The 20,000-nt window shown below is 43.9% G+C and overlaps 3 protein-coding genes and 1 non-coding gene across 8 annotated transcripts in view; 1 reads left to right on the top strand and 3 right to left on the bottom strand.

Moving 5' to 3' along the window:
- The window catches only part of kif20a (kinesin family member 20A), a 13,057-nt gene extending 8,506 nt beyond the window's left edge, over nucleotides 1-4,551 (bottom strand). For 2 of the 4 annotated variants that reach the window (XM_012818805.2, XM_031564864.2), the window contains exons 1-8: nucleotides 4,199-4,451; nucleotides 3,118-3,297; nucleotides 2,069-2,182; nucleotides 1,542-1,661; nucleotides 1,030-1,168; nucleotides 700-875; nucleotides 349-451; nucleotides 1-20 (exon numbers count right to left, since the gene is read on the bottom strand). The exon at nucleotides 1-20 is cut by the window's left edge and continues 193 nt beyond it. In XM_012818805.2, the coding sequence (XP_012674259.1) occupies nucleotides 1-20; nucleotides 349-451; nucleotides 700-875; nucleotides 1,030-1,168; nucleotides 1,542-1,661; nucleotides 2,069-2,182; nucleotides 3,118-3,288 (843 nt within the window). In that variant the 5' untranslated portion in view covers nucleotides 3,289-3,297; nucleotides 4,199-4,451. The other 2 variants (XM_031564862.2, XM_031564863.2) reach the window with 2 other exon arrangements.
- Nucleotides 4,552-5,204: 653 nt separating this feature from the next.
- Nucleotides 5,205-15,286, top strand: si:dkey-71d15.2 (SH3 domain-containing kinase-binding protein 1). Its single transcript, XM_012818804.3, has 8 exons — nucleotides 5,205-5,480; nucleotides 5,580-5,640; nucleotides 6,053-6,152; nucleotides 7,296-7,405; nucleotides 8,544-8,675; nucleotides 13,189-13,472; nucleotides 13,895-13,958; nucleotides 14,805-15,286. Exons 3-8 carry the CDS (start codon nucleotides 6,122-6,124, stop codon nucleotides 14,847-14,849), a joined length of 666 nt encoding a protein of 221 aa, XP_012674258.1. The 5' UTR covers nucleotides 5,205-5,480; nucleotides 5,580-5,640; nucleotides 6,053-6,121; the 3' UTR covers nucleotides 14,850-15,286.
- trnai-uau lies at nucleotides 12,669-12,761 on the bottom strand. Its single transcript is given in 2 exon segments — nucleotides 12,669-12,704; nucleotides 12,724-12,761. It is a non-coding gene; the product is annotated as a tRNA-Ile (tRNA).
- A 190-nt stretch (nucleotides 15,287-15,476) lies between the features above and the next one.
- Nucleotides 15,477-20,000, bottom strand: part of lipia (lipase, member Ia) — a 9,633-nt gene continuing 5,109 nt past the window's right edge. For both annotated transcript variants that reach the window (XM_012818659.3, XM_031564858.2), the window contains exons 4-11: nucleotides 19,212-19,320; nucleotides 18,818-18,919; nucleotides 18,500-18,589; nucleotides 17,852-18,019; nucleotides 17,557-17,646; nucleotides 17,058-17,166; nucleotides 16,574-16,747; nucleotides 15,477-16,353 (exon numbers count right to left, since the gene is read on the bottom strand). In XM_012818659.3, coding sequence (XP_012674113.1) covers nucleotides 16,269-16,353; nucleotides 16,574-16,747; nucleotides 17,058-17,166; nucleotides 17,557-17,646; nucleotides 17,852-18,019; nucleotides 18,500-18,589; nucleotides 18,818-18,919; nucleotides 19,212-19,320 — 927 coding nt within the window. In that variant the 3' untranslated portion in view covers nucleotides 15,477-16,268. The remainder of the gene's footprint in view (nucleotides 16,354-16,573; nucleotides 16,748-17,057; nucleotides 17,167-17,556; nucleotides 17,647-17,851; nucleotides 18,020-18,499; nucleotides 18,590-18,817; nucleotides 18,920-19,211; nucleotides 19,321-20,000) is intronic.

Raw genomic sequence — 20,000 nt, 5'->3', positions numbered from 1 at the left:
CAGACACACGCTGTCTGAATCTGTCAAGAACACAAGAACGCACATAAACACGAGCACTGAGTACAAACAGCAGTGGTCCAACAGAGAACCAGCATCACAAATACATACACACAGATTCATACTATTAAATACCCCCCCCCCCCCCATCCTTATTTAAGGATAATTGGTCCGTCCACAGACAAACCGATCAATTAATGAAAAATACACACAAGATTACTTTCCACGAAGATAAGTAAACAAATCTTGTATCAAGAAATCCAAATCCAGACCAAACCCAATCAGTGACTGTCTGAGTGAATGCAGAGCCCCATGCAACCCCCCCCCCCCCTACGCCCTGTGACTCCCTACCCTCCAGCTGGGTGGCAATGTGGCTGGTGCTGGAGTAGCCTCCGATGCCGCTGTCGTAGCTCATGCTGGCGTCTTTACGCAGACGGGACGTGGAGCAGTCATCCTGTGACACAAACACACATTAAGCACATGGGCAGGAAGGCACACAGACTGGCTTGAGTAACAATTTAACATGTGTGAGATTAGCACTATTAGTTTGTGTGATATTAGACTGACTTAAGTATGTGTGATATTAGCCATATCATTTGTGTGCTTTTAGACTAATTTTAGCATGTGATATCAGCCTTATAATGTGTGTGATATTAGACTGACTTAAGTATGTGTGAGATAAGTCTTTCGACCACTGCTCACCTCTTTTAGCAGCGCGTCTCTGCGGATGGTCTCCACTCTGACCTCGCTGGTGTCGAGTCTGCGCACCTCCTGGCACAGGACGGGTTTGAGGTCCAGGGCCGGGTAGAGACGCCCCGACAGCTTCAGGAACACGGACACCACTGCCCGCGGCAACAGGCCAGCCTCGGAGCCCACGCCTAAAGACAGGAAGTGAGGTCAGAGGAAAGTACTTCTGAGCAACAATTTGTTTGTCTATTGTGGAGCGACTCTCAATGATCTGCACCTGTACAATAATGCAGGGATATGTACTTTTGCAGGGAGGGATATGTACTTTTTGGGACAGCCACTCACCCTGAATGGTGTACGTTTTGCCAGAGTTGGTGACACCGTAGGTGTAAAGAAGGCGGTTCTCCCCCCGCAGGACGTCCCGGACCATGTGCCTCACGGTGCTGTCATAGAACTCCTGCTGACTCGTGTCAGACCCACAGATCTACAGAACAGCACAGAGACCCTCACGATCACTCACTGGCACACCAGATTGTGTGTGTGTGTGTATGTATGTGTTTGTGTGTATGTGTGAGATAACAATACATTCTGTGAACAACAGCGCATTAACACATAGCCTAAATTACTTACTGATTAATTTAAAATTATTGAAATCAACAGTGATTTTGTGCTTATGCAACCCAAAATCCTATACAGTTCCATGCATGGGGAACACAACGGTTATATTCGATACACCACCCTATTGAAATCCATGCACTTCACAAGTGAGTACTTAGTGTACACAGAGCACTACATGGAAGTATACTGATGGAAGTATCTGGAATGACATCTTAAGCGCTCAGGCATGTGTGTGTTACCTTAGAAAAGCTGAACTTGTGCATGCCCTGTGTGACTCCCTTGTCTGCATACTTCATGTTGTGGGAGTCTTTGGGGGCTTTCAGCAGCAGAGTCTCGTCTCCCTGCACGCTCACACACCCCTGCGACAGAGACAGGACAGATCACACACCAGTATTCCCTACTGACCCCCTTACTATGGCATATCATGAATATACCAGCATTCACACAAACATTGCATCTGTACTCTATTGTACTCATTCCCATTTTCATTTCAGTCTTGATTGAGATGTACTGTACACCAATATCCAGAGCTATTGTGCCCAGTGTCATGTTTTTAAGTAGTAGTAGTGTTTTAAGATAATTACAGTACGTCATGCCTTGCAACACCATAAATAGCAGAGAGATGTACTTAGATATTCACAGTTCTTAAGCCCAGTGCAATATGCCCCAAGATATGGATGTCTTTAAAGATAACGATCCATCCATAACCCCGCCCTTCCAACGGCATAGACTGCACAGAGGTGCTACCCTCCCAGTAGTGACCCACCTGCTCCTCTCCTCGGTTCTTCTCAGTCTGGGTGAGAGGCCTGATGCGCAGGAACACCTTCAGCTTCTCCGAGCCCTCGTCTCCACTCCCCTGCCGCTCCACCACAACCTTGCCCTGCAAAGCAAAACACAGAAAGGAAGTAGGTAGGGTGGTCAATTAGGCTTCACATCATATCGGGGGCAAATGGCCATTTTCATGGCAAGAAAAAGGTGAATTGTAATATGGTGGAACAGACAGACAATTAGAGTTTGTAGTCATTGTTTAAGTTAAGGTACAGAATCATATGTATATGTAGGGGGCCATGTGTATGTGCTGATGTTTTGGTTCTCTTGTTTTATCAATGTATGCTGGTTATACAACTGTCACTTAGTTGTCAATAAGCTGCAGTCAATGGGTAAATGCATGTTCTATGTGATGTTAATATGAGTGAATGAGGTGGGGGTTCTTGAGATCTAACCACTAAAATGTGTAAAGAACAGAAAAGGAATACTGGAAAGGAACTGAGGTACCATTAAACAATCTCATATAAGCACACAAAAAGCCTTCTTTACAGTCCAAAAGCCAGGACTAGGACATAATAGGGCCCTTGTTTCGACTGTGTGAATGCAACACCATATGAATGAAAGTGAATTAACAACAAAGTGGAAAGACAGTGAGCAAACAGTTTGGCTACAGCACCATGGCCTCCAGGAGAAAGTCCAGACTGATGTGCGGTTGGACAGAGGCCTACATTGTGAACACATGGCTGCAGGCTATGTGACAAATTAACGTCACAAACTAAAAGTACCAATAAACAACAGGACAGCCTGGAGGGACTGAGCAAGGAAGAATTCATTAAAGGCAGGCATTTATCAAAAAACTAACACCACCTAAAGCCTTATCCCTTCTTGTCCAACTAAACAAACATATTCAGCTGATACAATCTCATAATTTAGACAAAGGGTACAGTAACCTCCCTCCCTTGCCTTGTGTGATCACACCTGAAGTGAACTGCATAGTTGGAAGAACGTTTTTATGAAATGCAGGTCAGTGGTTCCATTTAACCTTACCTGTCTTGCGGGGGTGCAGGGCTCTATGGCAGGAGAGATTAGGGAAATTTCTGGATGCGGAGCCTTAGGACGCAGGAGAGCCCCGAGGTCTACCGCAGTGGACTCGAGCACTGGTCCATACTCATCTTCATCTGACAGCACTCCGCATGGGGACAGGAGCGTTGACGCCATCGTTGCTACCTGGAGGAAGCGCAGAACAGCAAAGTCCACGTAAATTATCACGTATCAACTGTTGAGGTGCGTGTAAGACACATCTGGTAGACATTGTGCAAAATAGCGTTTCTGGAGTCAGAGTCGTCCAGGCCTGGGCACTGCCAATAACATTGTGTTGGAGTCAATCAACAAAATTGTGCCTCATCTGTAGAGTGACAGAATCGTAGCAGACAGAAAGACCACACCCGACTGACTTAACTGTTAAATGCCAACATTGGTGTTAGATACCAGTGAAACCAGTTAGCCCGGAAAAGGATTTTTTTTTTTTAATGTTTACGATTAAGTCTCTTGCAGTTTAACAAGAAACAAAATGCAAAAACGTGTGAGGCCATGTATCGGGTCACTACTCCACTACTCCGTAACCCATAGTCCAACTGCAATGACAGAACAACGTGCAGAATATAACGTTAGTCATACTTGTCATCGTTGTCATTGAGGTTAGCCTTGTGTTAAAAGTGACGCGGTCGGGCACTGAAGCATGGCAGTAAAAGGGAAATTTGGGTCGACTCGCTTTGCCTTTAGCCAAAAAGACGTTGTGTAAACGAGGCTAATCTGAGTATGTGTGAAATACACTTACATGTTGATTTGGCCCATCCTAGCTAACTCATATTAGCTTCCTTGATTTGTTTTTAATCTTCTGCGCCACTAAGCATGATCACTAACGTTAATCTATTTAGTTGCGGACAATTGTTAACTAAATGCCTGCTAGGCCCGCTAGTCTATAATATCGTACATAAATCGCAATTAGAGTTAGCAAACGTTATCTATTGAGGAAATCTCGACACAGCAATCCCCCACTATCACCTATGGGTCATTCATCGAAATATAACTAGTTTTGGGCTAACTAGAAAGGACATTTGTACCTTACCTTTTTTGCAACACCACCACAGAACGAGTTTTCGATAACTAAAAAGGCACGGATCCGTCCAAATTTCCACTTCAGGCACTCAAGTTAGCCTAGTAGCAAAACAGCTATACTTATTAAATGTAGTTATCCTTTCTTATTAGTTCCTATAGTAGCGTTTGCGTATGTTTTTTTTTTTGTATTTCAAGGTTAAATTAACTAAATTAAGCTAACTGAATCTAACGCGAACCTATCTGAAAACAAAAAGCTCCACACTCTGCTTACCTTCCTACCCGAGGCGACCGCTGTTTGAATTAACCAATTCAAACGTCGCGCTGCATGTGAGCGACCAATCCCTGTGCACGGTTATGACTCGACCTGACCAATGCAAGCGCTTCAGGGCATGAGGGATGCAGCCATTGGCTACGTGGTGCCAAAGCACGGAAGTTTTGAAAAAATGATGTGCCAGATCAAAGTCCTGGCATTTAATGTATTGACGTACACACTTGTACCGTTGGTAGGCTGTTTCCCTGGGAGGAGTCGTGCTGTTGAGATATGCAGACATGATTTTTTTTTGTCGGGTGCTCAAAATCTTGACTTTTCTTTTTGTATTTTGCATTTCCTTGATATCTGCCTATTCGCCCTACATCATATTACAAACGCAAGCAATTTTATATCTTGCGTACTGTAGGCATATGTGGTTTGTAGCCTTTCAAAATAGTAACCTTTCTATATTCGCATTAAAAATATACATTTGTCCACAAAGATTACGCAGCTCTCGTGTAGACTACTTCTGTAGGCTTACTGAATTGTTTCTGTTGCAGAAGTATCATTTGACAGTCTTCAAATGGTTTAGTTTTCATAAGACCCAATGGAAGGGTTGAGACTGAAACTGACCCTATAACAACCCGTGTTAGTTTCACTGGAGGGGGCTATTATCACCTAGTATTATCACATACAGCATTCTGCTCAAGCTATTGAAGACAGGTGCCATTCTCATGTTTGATTGGTTGTGCAGCTGCCCCCTAAAAGGAAATGCCAGCGTAGGGGGGTGGGTAGTGAGAGAAATGTCATTGCCACTTGGCCTCATACCCAGGCAACAGAGAGAGGAACGGTCAGCACTACATGTCAGTAGAAATGGAAGTTGCGTGAAAAATTTAGGCAGATAATTCCCTAGACAGCGAGGGGGATGGACACTTTGTATGTGTGATTCATTGTGGGCAACAGGGCAAGCAGATGAGGCAGAATTAACAAGAGGGGACTTTTATTTATCATGTGTCCAGCCAAGTCAAAGGATCAGTAACAGGTAAGATGCCACAAAATGACCATCCCTCACTGTATTCTTAGACGAAATACAAATGCTGTGAGATGCACAATGTCTGTCATTCCTCTCATTGCCTCCCAGGTTGCCTCTTCACATGCTGCCCAGAGGAACAGAACTGACTGGATGGGCCATGCTTGGACTGGTGAGCATTATTCAGCTAACTAAACAGTGCTGCTAAACATAGACACAACAATGCCTGCGCCCTGGCAGTGGACCCTTACGGTGTTCAGGGGTTACACAGTAGGCAGGCAGGCTGGCGTAGGGCTGCTGCCGATGGACATATTACTACATGGTCTCGAATATCAGTTTTTACAAATGAGGACCATGCTGTACTTTACCACAACAAGGCAGTGCTGACAGCCTTATACTCACTGAGTCTTCATGGACACGGAAGCTATTTAATTACATATATGTACTGTACTGAGTTCCTTGACTTTTCACTTACATATCACATGTGTCTCCTGAGATGACTCACAACAAGTTGAAAAGTACAGCTCTCTTCTCTGTGTTGTCCTCCCTTCACTCTTTCTCTCATTCTCCTCCTGTGACAACAGAGTTCACAGCGTTTCTAGGACCCTTTCTTCCCCTTCCACTCAGCATCACACCTGTGCCCGCCTCTTGCTATGGGCAACTACGGCTCTGCTCTTACTGCTGGTAAGATAATAATAATAATAATAATAATAATAATAATAATAATAATAAACTTTATTTGTATAGCACCTTTCATACAAAACAATGCAGCTCAAAGTGCTTAACAGCAAAGAAATGACGTGCACAAAAAAATTACAAGCACAGTGATCCACATAAAAATAGACATCAAATAAACATCAAATAAAAAATTAGATGGTATCTCCTTTTCTCTGACCAGTAGTCAGATTACTCAGGTACTCATGATCTGGTCATTTTGGTTTTAGGGAAATGCCTTGGATGTGAGGTGTACACTGGAGAGTAATGCCCAGAACAACCAACCATACATGCATTTACATACATTACAACATATTTTATTTGTGCTGTTCTCACCAAACCGATAGGTGAATAGGAAGTACTTGGTAAGCTTTAATGACAACATTAGGTCTCATTGAGGCTGATTGCATTTGTTAACCTTTGTGGGAGAGGATGCCTTCATAAGATTGGAATACTCAGAACTGCACTGCACAAACCAGAAAAACTGATTACCTGATGGAAACCTGAATTGTTGGAAAGGTTGATATACTTACCTGTTGTCATGCCAAGGGGAAATTAAATGTAACTAGTATACGGTTTTTACATTTACATTTAGTCATTTAGCAGACGCTTTCACATTATTACTATTGACTTGAGATAACCCAACCTTTTCACTAAGAAATGTGTTATATGGATTTTAGAGGTGTAGTTAATCACATGTTCCTGGATTAGTGGGTTCAATGGTATCACATAAAGTCCCTTTCATAGAGGGAGCTTAGTAGCTTCTCTTGCACGGACTGCATTAATATATTTGGCATTCAAATGTTCGGCACTTGTTTTGCATAGTGGTACACAGGCATTATCCAGTCTCTATATGACTAGCCTGCACCTCACTGCAGGGGAAACAGTGAACAGTGATGCCGCTGGATTTGACCCATTAACATGGGTGTGTATATTCTAGTTTGGATTGCTTGGAAAGCACTTTATTAGCCATTGTATTTGTGCAAGCAGTACTGAACAGTGAAGAACCGCCAACAGCCACTGTGTCATTGTGCTCTGTCAACTATCATGAGTTCTAGGAGTAGTTGCTCATTACTTTGCTCTGAATTGCAGATAATATTGTTTTTCTTTCAGATATCGAAGATTTTAAAGCCATCGTATCCCACCCTGGAAGGCCGACCTTCTCATCAGATCCCAGGAGACCCGGGCCAGTTCGCAGGTCTCAGTCTGAGATCCTCCTATCAGTAAGTGAGCCAGGCTAATGGACTGCGCTGAAGCATCTCTAGATAACTCAAATGACAACACACAGTGATAAGGCAGTTGTCGTAGCAACGGGGGCATATTTGGGGAGCATGAAACCAACCAACCATGTAGTTGTTTTTCTTGTTTTTCTAGTTTACTCAGGCAACTCAAGCCCACCAGCTGTCCTGTGGTATTTCCAGTTTACTCAAATGTCATATCTTAGACCTAATGCTGTTATGACAGCAGCCAAGATTGTATGGGCGTATTGCAGCAGCCCCATGGGACTGAGTGTCTGTTTAAAGTAAGAGGAGAGGTGCGAATGTTGTGGCTTTAGAGACGGCAGGTGACGACACACTCTGGGGTCATGACACGATTCCAGTGTTGTTTACAGATGACAGCGTGACGACCTGGCAGTGGCATGTCCTTGGGTTATATTTAACTCTCTGTTTCTCTCTCTGTCTATACACTCCAAATGAAGTCTCATGTTGTATGCAACATGTTTTATTGTGCCTTTATGGATCCTGGGTGCAACATGCGGTGCGTTTTGTGGCTTTCACCAAGTAATTGTGCGTGGTTGTATCCTGCTGCTCAGGCTGGTTGGTTGAACAGTATATTAGTTAGGTAAGGTTAGGTTGTTAGGTATGAATACTTGCACCTGATAGTGAGAGCATTGGCTTTTTGTGGGAGCTGTCATCACAATGCAAAGACATCTGTCTGAAGTATTCTGAAATGTATCACTAACAGCAACTTTGAATAGCCATTTTTTTCTTTTCAGTACCTTTCTATAGATGTAAATGCCCCAGGAGTCATTATAATGTGTATTTGGTAATATCATTTATATGGCCTTTGTTACAGTGTACCAATACCATTAAACAAAGTGTAAACACAGTGAAACACTATCATTATCAGTAAATAACGCACTTTCAACGGTTGTACATAACTCTAATATCAATTCTAACCCAGTTTCATGCAGTTACAATGTATCAGTTAGGTGCGACTTTTGTTCGCTCAATATAATGTATACTGTTCATAATTGGATTGGAAGTATGTATGAAAGGCTATTCAAAGAAATAAATATAATAATAAATAAATAAATATAAGATGTGGCCCTAAAGTTCTGGATGTTCTGTGTCTTTCCAGTCCTCCCAGTTCCCGTTCTCTGACCCCTTCGCTCCGGTAACCCCCGGCGATGAGTCAGAGAAACCTGAGCACGAGGAGACGGACGTACCAGACCTGCTGCACCTCAAGTTCCTCAGAGCGGTGGACTCCCCAGTAAGTCACCTTTTCAGCCTCTGCCTGTCTACCTCTTCTCCTTTCACTCTTTAGTTTTACCAGCCTCTCTCCAAGCCTTTCTCCCAACCTCTCTCTCCCAGCCTCTCTCTCTCAGTCTCTCTCCCGGCCTCTCTCCCAACCTCTCTCTCCCGGCCTCTCTCACAGCCTCTCTCCCAGTCTCTCTTACAGCCTCTCTCCCAGTCTCTCTCTCCCGGCCTCTCTCCCAACCTCTCTCTCCCAGTCTCTCTCTCCCGGCCTCTCTCCCAACCTCTCTCTCCCAGCCTCTCTCTCTCAGCCTCTCTCTCCCAACCTCTCTCTCCCGGCCTCTCTTCCAGCCTCTCTCCCGGCCTCAACATGCAAAACAAGCCGGCACTTATGGATCAGAGTTTGCATAGAGCTGCTCAGAGTTTTCCACTTGCAAAAATGCTTACACATTTCCTTGGAAAAAACACAGTTTAAATCCAGAAAAAAAAATCCAGCACTGTTTTATAAGCAGCTGACGAAGCTACAGACACTGTTCAGACATACAGAGGAATCAAGAGTGAAGATATATCAGTGTGCGACTACTTAATAACCTGCAGGATGATGATTTCTCAGGAGCAGGCAGCATACCTCTGCTCGAAGAAGATCCACAGTAGGTCCAGCTACATCTCACGTCTCAAGTCAACCGGAAGAGTTAAACCCTATATACTACTAACAACACTGGGCAAACTCTTTTGCTTTGTTCTCATCCCAAATGTACACACAAACTTACACAAGGCAGCTAAGAGAACGTGCTCCAGGTAAGGCTCGAACTCACAACCTCCGCATTGCTCCGCTGGAACTGTCTTATAAGTACCGCGCGCTGACCGATTACGCCAATAGCAACAACCCATTCTGATTTTTCTTCTTGACCTGGTGAGAGTTTAAATAACTCAGCAGTGCCTCAAGGCTGTGGCCTGTACCAACACGTCATGTGGGCGAGGCTGTCAGACTGACTTTAATCCATTTAGAGAATATTACAGTCTCAGATTCCCCTTCATTAGAACAGCTGTTGATGGTTATTAGTGACTCTATTAGCACCCCGAGAAGCCGTAAGGCCTGGGCAGATCACTCGCATGGCGGGTTCCGATTCACTGTTGCTCTGGAGACAGGCAGAGGTGGACGTGGTGCCGGGCAGATCTTAGCTGTGAAATTGTTTATTTTGGTACCTGAAGATTGGATAGACATTACAGATTTACAAGGAAGTTACTGTGAGTTAAAAATAAACATTGATCTATGTATTACATTATGTTGATCGAATCTAATTTAATGTGTAAAAGAGTAGATACTCCAGATGAGGCTCAGACTCAAAACCTTGGCATTGTCCTGCTGGCAATGTTTTATAAGCAGCTGACGAAGCTACAGACACTGTTCAGACATACAGAGGAATCAAGAGTGAAGATATATCAGTGTGCGACTACTTAATAACCTGCAGGATGATGATTTCTCAGGAGCAGGCAGCATACCTCTGCTCGAAGAAGATCCACAGTAGGTCCAGCTACATCTCATGTCTCAAGTCAACCGGAAGAGTTAAACCCTATATACTACTAACAACACTGGGCAAACTCTTTTGCTTTGTTCTCATCCCAAATGTACACACAAACTTACACAAGGCAGCTAAGAGAACGTGCTCCAGGTAAGGCTCGAACTCACAACCTCCGCATTGCTCCGCTGGAACTGTCTTATAAGTACCGCGCGCTGACCGATTACGCCAATAGCAACAACCCATTCTGATTTTTCTTCTTGACCTGGTGAGAGTTTAAATAACTCAGCAGTGCCTCAAGGCTGTGGCCTGTACCAACACGTCATGTGGGCGAGGCTGTCAGACTGACTTTAATCCATTTAGAGAATATTACAGTCTCAGATTCCCCTTCATTAGAACAGCTGTTGATGGTTATTAGTGACTCTATTAGCACCCCGAGAAGCCGTAAGGCCTGGGCAGATCACTCGCATGGCGGGTTCCGATTCACTGTTGCTCTGGAGACAGGCAGAGGTGGACGTGGTGCCGGGCAGATCTTAGCTGTGAAATTGTTTATTTTGGTACCTGAAGATTGGATAGACATTACAGATTTACAAGGAAGTTACTGTGAGTTAAAAATAAACATTGATCTATGTATTACATTATGTTGATCGAATCTAATTTAATGTGTAAAAGAGTAGATACTCCAGATGAGGCTCAGACTCAAAACCTTGGCATTGTCCTGCTGGCAATGTTTTATAAGTAGCTGACGAAGCTACAGACACTGTTCAGACATACAGAGGAATCAAGAGTGAAGATATATCAGTGTGCGACTACTTAATAACCTGCAGGATGATGATTTCTCAGGAGCAGGCAGCATACCTCTGCTCGAAGAAGATCCACAGTAGGTCCAGCTACATCTCATGTCTCAAGTCAACCGGAAGAGTTAAACCCTATATACTACTAACAACACTGGGCAAACTCTTTTGCTTTGTTCTCATCCCAAATGTACACACAAACTTACACAAGGCAGCTAAGAGAACGTGCTCCAGGTAAGGCTCGAACTCACAACCTCCGCATTGCTCCGCTGGAACTGTCTTATAAGTACCGCGCGCTGACCGATTACGCCAATAGCAACAACCCATTCTGATTTTTCTTCTTGACCTGGTGAGAGTTTAAATAACTCAGCAGTGCCTCAAGGCTGTGGCCTGTACCAACACGTCATGTGGGCGAGGCTGTCAGACTGACTTTAATCCATTTAGAGAATATTACAGTCTCAGATTCCCCTTCATTAGAACAGCTGTTGATGGTTATTAGTGACTCTATTAGCACCCCGAGAAGCCGTAAGGCCTGGGCAGATCACTCGCATGGCGGGTTCCGATTCACTGTTGCTCTGGAGACAGGCAGAGGTGGACGTGGTGCCGGGCAGATCTTAGCTGTGAAATTGTTTATTTTGGTACCTGAAGATTGGATAGACATTACAGATTTACAAGGAAGTTACTGTGAGTTAAAAATAAACATTGATCTATGTATTACATTATGTTGATCGAATCTAATTTAATGTGTAAAAGAGTAGATACTCCAGATGAGGCTCAGACTCAAAACCTTGGCATTGTCCTGCTGGCAATGTTTTATAAGCAGCTGACGAAGCTACAGACACTGTTCAGACATACAGAGGAATCAAGAGTGAAGATATATCAGTGTGCGACTACTTAATAACCTGCAGGATGATGATTTCTCAGGAGCAGGCAGCATACCTCTGCTCGAAGAAGATCCACAGTAGGTCCAGCTACATCTCACAAGTCAACCGGAAGAGTTAAACCCTATATACTACTAACAACACTGGGCAAACTCTTTTGCTTTGTTCTCATCCCAAATGTACACACAAACTTACACAAGGCAGCTAAGAGAACGTGCTCCAGGTGAGGCTCGAACTCACAACCTCGGCATTGCTCCGCTGGAACTGTCTTATAAGTACAGCGCGCTGACCGATTGCACCACTGGAGCCGCAAGCGTCCATGTGCTGAAATATGGACCAATACTAATAACCTAAATTTCAGAGCCAGATTTGCAACTTCCTATTCCAAACCCCTACAGCACTATTAGACAAAACCCCTACAGCACTATTAGACAAAGCCCTACAGCATGTTCAACGAGGCGCATCTAAGCTCCAAAGCCTTTGCTTTGTTCTCATTCCAAATGTACGCATCGTAGACAAACTTAAAAAGCACACATCACCTAAAGGCTACCGTTCTGCGTGAGATTTGAACTCACAACCTTAGCATTGTTCTGCTGGAACTACCCTATAGTACCATGCACTGACCATTTACGCCACAGGATAGTTTGAATAACAAACCTTTTAGTGGATATAATGATAGTGCATGGTGTGTGTGGCTTCAAGACCATGACAGAATGAGATGTGTGTTTTTGCCACACTAGAGACTATGCATAACCCACATGGTTCATGATGAACTTGATCACACAGGTGTCAAATTAGCGGTCTAAATACTACATGCTCCAGGTGAGGCTCGAACTCACAACCTCGGCATTGCTCCGCTGGAACTGTCGTATAAGTACCGCGCGCTGACCGATTGCGCCACTGGAGCGATGTGGTCAGCTCTGAAAAACTCATACATACCAGTCTACCTTAAGAGTTAAACACACATCACCAATAGGCAATCATTAGCTTTGTTCTTGTGCCATATCTGAGACAAACTTACACATGTGAAAGCACACATCATCTGAGAGAAGATGCTTCTGGTGAGGCTGGATCTCACAACCTTAGCATTGCTCTGCTGGAATGATCTTATTCATGAGGTATTGCATGGCAGGGAACAGAACAAAACTGATTGTGCCACCAGAGTGATAAAAACTGTGTCATGGCAACCCTATAGTGTGAATTTTTATTATTGAAGAAACTTGACTGCAGCACACACACACACACACACACACACACACACACGAGAGTCACAGAAGAGTTGTGCGCCTCTTGCGATTGTGAGTCTCATTTTGCGTGTGTCTCTTGCATCACAGCTCGCTGATGTCAGCACCAGCCCTCCCTCCACGTCTGCCCCTCCGACACCCTCTCCCACAGTGGGAAACACCAGTGGCAGTGGCAGTGCCAGTGCCAGTGCCACCCCCTCACCGCCCTCCTCGCCCTCGCCCCCCTCCCTGTTCTCTGGGGCGCTCTCAGCCGTGCTGCACCATCCGGGGGCAACTCTGAAGGTGACCCCCTCAGGCTCCCCTGCCCTGGATCAGCTGAGGCTTCAGCTCAGAGAGATGAGAGATGAGCTGGAGCTGCTCAAGAGTCAGCACAAGTAGGGGAGCTAACCGTGTGTGTGTGTCTGTGTGTCTGTGTGTCTGTGTGTGTGTGTGTGTGTGTGTGTGTGTGTGTGTGTGTGTGTGTGTGTGTGTGTGTGTGTGTGTGTGTGTGTGTGTGCGTGTGCGTGTCTGTGTCTGTGTCTGTGTGTGTGGCTGTGTGTGTGTGTGTGTGTCTGTGTGTGTGGCTGTGTGTCTGTGTGTGTGTCTCTGTCTGTCTATATGTGTGTGTGTGTGTATCTGTTGGCCATAATTCATGTAAATGCACTTCTATGGTGGTGGTTTGTGTGTGTGTGTCTATCTGGTTGTGCATGAAGTGATGTAGTGAGTACAAATTACTGATCAGTAATATCTATTTTATGTTCACAATAATAGCCTGTTTTTATTTGTTAATATTTATAATTTTGTAAATGTGTTGCAGAAAAGAGGTGAAGCTGTTGATGAGTGAGCTGGACGAGGAGAAGAAGATTCGCCTGTCTCTGCAGGTCAGGGTCAGAGAGGGATGTTGGAGGAGACACTCAAATGTCCACAGCCTTTGTGGATCACAAGGCCCTCATTAGATGCATCTTTTGAGCATCGTACAGTTGACAGATATTGGATTGTTTTGCTCAAATTTGTTAGTTGAAATTTGAATCCAGCACATGTGCGTCTGTTGCCTGTGCTTTCATTATGTATCAAACAGTGTTTTAGACTCAAATAAACTGATCATGTTTAGTAGTGGGACACTCCCAATCTACCGTGAGAGGAGGACTTAAGTAGTCTTAAGTATACTTCGGCGGACACGGCTACGTTTAGGTCCACACACTCAGCACCAATAGTTTGTGTCCACGCCAACTTGTGTGCCTTGACTTTGCGTGTGCATGCACGTTTTAAAGCACTAGCTTAGGGTCAGGAGAAAAATACGCTCTAAAATGAGAGTTTTGTTTATTTAAAGCTTCTGCAAATCATAGATGATTAGATTACCAGCAATGATATTTTAAGGTAGGTAGCTATCACCATTTAGATGGAGGAGTAAATGGTATAATCTATAGACCTTTATTAATCTATAGTCTTTGCTGTAGATTCATGTGACGTAGAGATATTATTTCAAACACTGTGATTGAGTGATTGGGCGTGTGCGTCGAGAGATGTCTCTGCAACAGCAAAACTTGTGTACTTTGGAGACACAAATGTGCAAGTATGCATTTTTATGTATACTTGAGCCCTTAAAGTATCCACTACTAGACATATTAATTCATTTCTTATAAATATGAAGCACAAATTTAGTTCAGGTTATTTTCTTTCAGTTCAGAACATCCCAGCTTATGTGAGTGTGTCTGTGATTCACACAGATGGAGGTCGAGAAGATCAAGAAGCAACTGTCTAAATCTTCATGACAACCTGACACCATATCAGCCAGCCATATTGAGTCAGTGAGCCGTGTGACATTTTCACCAGCTGATACCAGTGGTGTGATCATTTCCTGAGTGAGACTACACAACACAGCCCAGGAGCCAACGCTCTGAGTTCCTTACATGGCTAATGGTCATTCTTGGAGATGCGTCAGCAGAGCCAATCACCTGAAACCAACACAGAAGCAAGCAAGGCTACTCTTAAAGACTCAAAGACCCACAAGCCTTTGCGCATGTACCATACAAGGAAGTGATGAAACTGGAAACACTGGCTAAAACCTGAATGACTGCTATGCTTTCCAGAAAACTTGGGTGGAGTGCAACCGCAGTTTACAAGGTGATGTCACTGTAGCTGGAAGGATGACATCAGTAGAAGGACACTGCTACTCAAAAATATTAAAAGGGCAACTTCTATGCAACCACATGCAAGGCATTTCATCACATTTATAGGCATTGCAGTCTTGTGCCCAATGTATTGTATTTAGTCCTGTATTTAAGATAGTGACCATAATTATCTTTGCTTGCATGCAAATGCAATGGGCATTTTAACAGAACTCTGATTCAGTAAGCAGGTTTACTGGACAGTTTTGCATAAAACATGTAAAGAGCTTATTTGTATAAAAATGTATAAAGATTAATTTATTCATACATTTACTACATACAAACATATAAGCTTGTTTAAAATGTTGCCTTCATAGAGGAAGGGTTCTATGGAGACCAGGCAAGTCGGGCAATTGCCTGTCAGACAAAAACATTTTAAAAGGGGCAAAACAGTCTAACATTTAGGACCATTTCAGTCAGTCCCTATTCAAGTTTTTAGGCAAAGGCAAGTCTAAATGAAGACAACAATTCTTGCACACACAGGGAAAGTAAGACAAGACTAAACGAATAAATTATTTAAAAAGAGAATACATAAAAAAATGTATTAAAAAATATTTAAAAAATACTTACAAAACTTAAAAGTATGTACATTATTTACTTTTGAAAATTCCTAATACAGCACATGTCCACTCTACAGTATGAGATCTGCATGTGCCATGGCAAGATGCAGATCAAAGGTCCAGTTACTGCACCCCCCCCCCCTCTTGTTTATTAGACAGAGGGGCTGTTTTTACAGGCCTGCTTTTTTGAGTGTCATTTGAGCTCCAAAGGTGTGATATAGAAGTCAATGAAGTCACAGGCTCTTATGACAGACACATGTTCTTGTGTGGCTGTCTATTGGCTTCTGATTCAGGGCCGTGGTGGCTTGACACAGGTGGGTCAGTGAAGGTTGCAGGGGTTAGACCAGGCCTACAGAGGGCAGTAGAGAGTGATGTGGAGCAGACTGGTGGCTCAGAGTGCGACGGGGAAAACCCAGCTTTGTTTTCCTATACTGGCCCTGCGGAGCTGGGTCTCCAGAAGGGCTCAGAAGTTGGAGTCTTCACAGGGGATGGGCCTGAAGGTCACCTCTTTGTTCTCCTCCAGCAGAAGGTCATGTCGACACAGTGGCCTGGAGGGGGACAAGCACACACACACAAATGATGAATTCAATAAATTGCCACACGGCATAATAAATATTAAATGGCTTGGTCTCTACCACTCCAACCACTTCCAACTGATATTTTAATAAGCCCAAGCAGAGAAAACCTGTGCTTACAATTGGGTGTCTGTTTCCATTCATGGTGTAAAAAGAAAGGTCAAAGTTGAGTATAAGTGTTGTGACCCCTGACCTGTTAGAGCTGTGCAGGGGTGTGAGGCGGATGCGGAGCACACGCAGCTTGTAACGCGGCTTCAGGGCATTTCCTGTCGAGAAGCTGAGGGTGACACGCTCCACAGGCTGAAGGTCTCTGTCAAACTGGGCCAGCAGCGTTTTCTCTGTGTAGAATATAAACTCAGCTGCTTTACTGGGAGATAGAGAGAGAGAGAGACAGGGAGAGACAGAGGGGGTCAGGGAGAAATAGAGAAACATAGCGAGGAAGATAAATCTGAAATGATGTTTTTGAGTTTTGTGTGTTTTTGTATGTATTGTGTTGCTGTGTTGTAGGAAGGGAGGAGATTTATTGTCTGTGTATGTGTGTGCGGGTGCATGTGTGTGTATGTGTATATGTGTGTGTGTGTGTGAGTGAATATGTCTTGTGCTTGCATGTGAGCATGCTTTATGTTGCAGTAAACACGAGTTAGCTTCTGAGTGCGTGGCCACTTGCATCCTCTTACTGGTCTATCTTTGCCACGGTCTCCTGATCTTTACTGTGCAGTTTCAGCGTCAAAAACCCCCAGCGGGTCTCATGGTTCCATGTCACAATGTCCACCTTGTAGCTGGTTTCTATAGAAACGGGACCAAGATAACCTCTCAGGAATTATTACCTTCCATCCTCAGTTGTAACCCAACTGGTGAAGTAAGAATTTGAGAATCTGCATCTGCCTACAAGAGTTTGGCTTTTTCTTATCATTTCCTCTTTGGCAAAACAGGATAAACCATTGCTCTTGCATATCTCTAAATAACTTTACATGTTATTTTTATATGTATGTCTATATTTACTTATACATATCTTCGGCAGATTTTGTCTAAATTTATTTTTTATAAGTCATAGTAGTCTAGTTCCTACTGCAATCCAAAACAGGAAGTGTTGCTCTAATAAACAGGAACCTTCCAACCCGCCACCTGAGCTAAAACCTTAATCATGTGAGACCCACACAGCACACATGGACTCACTGCAGAATGGGGACCAGTTGTTTGTGCTTGAGAAGGTCTTTGTTTGTCTCAGCTTTACCAGTGTGTCTTTCCACTTGATGACATCGTAACCTGTAGATTCAAAGTAGCAGTGCAGTCAGGACTCACATATACACATATCACTCTCACCACTGTCATGCCAATCATCATCATCATCATCATCATCATCATCCTCCTTAATTACATCATTAAACTGTTTATGAAAATTTGTTTGCATGGTATGATCTGCAGTAATACTAGAAGTAACCACAGATAAAGTAGCTCACCAAGAACTTACCTAACACTGGACAGCCTTCACCCTGGAACTTATCACATCCCATACATTTCCCATCAAGGAAGTCCGTGTAGGATTCACATGGGTAGGCAATCATGTCACACGTCCTGTTGATCGAGTTCATGAACAGGTACACTGACCTCTGGTGGTCACATTTAAAATAGGCTGAACCTGGGACAGACAACATGAAGGAGGAAAAAGTCAACACTGTATGAGCAATCGAGTCATGATCTGGCCAGTTCACATGAAGACACAGGACCTTTTCGTCACCTAATCCCAGTAAGTATGACATCAAAATGACTAATATTTAATTCTTAATGAGTTTCAGGAAGAGGGCAGATCAATTGTGAGAGTTGATGGAAAGCTGGTATACAGTGGGAAGTCATGTATAAAACTAGACATAAGTTGAAAGGGAGTGGCTTTTGGTGTATTATGATCATACCTAAAATGTCTCATTGTCCAACACAATTGATGCTTAAGTACTTACAAATACTCACTGAAATGCTTTCAGTTTGGATTAGGGATTGATGCCGTGAACTCAAAATGTTTTGTAAGTTGCTTTGGACAAAAGTGTTTCCTAAATACCTTAACCATAACCATAAGATTATTGTTGATGGAATCTTCCCTCTAATTCACTTCCTGTTGGCTTACCAGCAAAAATATGCCTGGGGCATCCTGGCTGATCTCCTCCTCCATTGGGGTAGAAGTCTATGTGGCCCAGTTGCTTCCGGAAGCCCAGCGCTATGGCAACAGAGATAACATGGTCATATTCTTAAGGCGGTTTAGGAATAATAGATTTGATTAGGTGTTAGATAGATTAGAATAGATTGATCTGGTGTCTGAGATGACACACCAGAGGACAAAAGAGGAAGAGAGGATATCCCCTGAAAAGACAAGACACATTTTGAGGATGAGGACAGAGAAGAGGTTTGGAAGGAGAAGAGGACGAGGCACACTTGTGTGACCCACCATCCATGTCCGTGTGAAGGGCATCCACAAACTGAGCATCTGTGGGGTCCAGGCGTTTATCGGCGGGCTTGCCTGTGAACTCAGGCCCAGCTGGGTCCAGTGCTGAGCAAAGAGACACAACAAGACTTTCACTATAACATCATTCCTGCGGCTCAACCAGCTCAGCATAGTGCTCACAACAGCAAAGTCACGGGCTCAGTTCCCTCGAAGCCCACGTGCTGCTAAAATGAAATGAATATTGTACCTGCACCGAGGGTCGCACTGGATACAAACTAAATCGAATTTGAGTTGTGATGATGAAATATCACTCCATCACACTCGTCATTTTAGCAGGGTGGGGAAAATGGAATGAGATGAGCCGAAAGATGGCCATCGCCGACATCACGAGTCTCACCTGTGATCCTTCCGATGGAGCCGTTGAGGTTGGCTCCGACGAAACCTGAGACGTGAGCTCCCAGACTCACACCGATCAGATGGAACGCACTCAGAGGTGAGCCATGCTCCTGAGAGACAGAGGCGAGGAGGGGGAGACGGGGGAGTGAGGGAGAGGAAGAGAGAAAGGGGGGAAGTGGGAGGGAGAGGTAGAAGAGAGAGTTTGTTGTTTCAACAAACTCATTGTTTAAATGCTTTGGCAACAGTGTATCGTTCGAACATCAGAATCAGAATCAGGTTTTATTGGCCAAGTAAGTTTGCACAAACAAGGAATTTGACTTGGTAAAGTGGCTCTCAGTGTGCTTACACAGAATATACATCACAACACAAAACAATACAAACAGTGCAACGGTCTAAGAAGTCTAAAAAAGTATACATTCATGCCGATAAAGCCATTTGAATTGAATTGAGACAGAGAGAGAAAGGAAAGAGAGAGAGAAAGGGAGAGAGAGAGAGAGGAAAGAGGAAAGAGAGAGAGAGAGAAAGAGGGAGAGAGAGATAAAGAGAGAAAGAGGAAAGAGAGAGAGAGGAAGAGGAAAGAGACAGAGAGAGAGAGGGAAAGAGAGAAATAGGAAAGAGAGAGAGATAGGGAAAGAGGTTCAGAAATACAGCTACTTTAGTTCAATTCACAAATGCTTGCTCTGAAATGTGCAGGCCGAGAGGAAACCAGTGCGTATGATACCCCAGTAACTACTACTGTGTGGATGACGCACTAACAACCCACACAACTGGCATATGGTTACCCTCTTGT

This window comes from Clupea harengus, chromosome 3 (genome assembly GCF_900700415.2).
Source record: "Clupea harengus chromosome 3, Ch_v2.0.2, whole genome shotgun sequence".
Lineage (NCBI taxonomy): Eukaryota > Metazoa > Chordata > Actinopteri > Clupeiformes > Clupeidae > Clupea > Clupea harengus.
The sequence above is the reverse complement of the archived record's forward strand: the minus strand, read 5'-3'. Positions and strand labels throughout refer to the sequence as shown.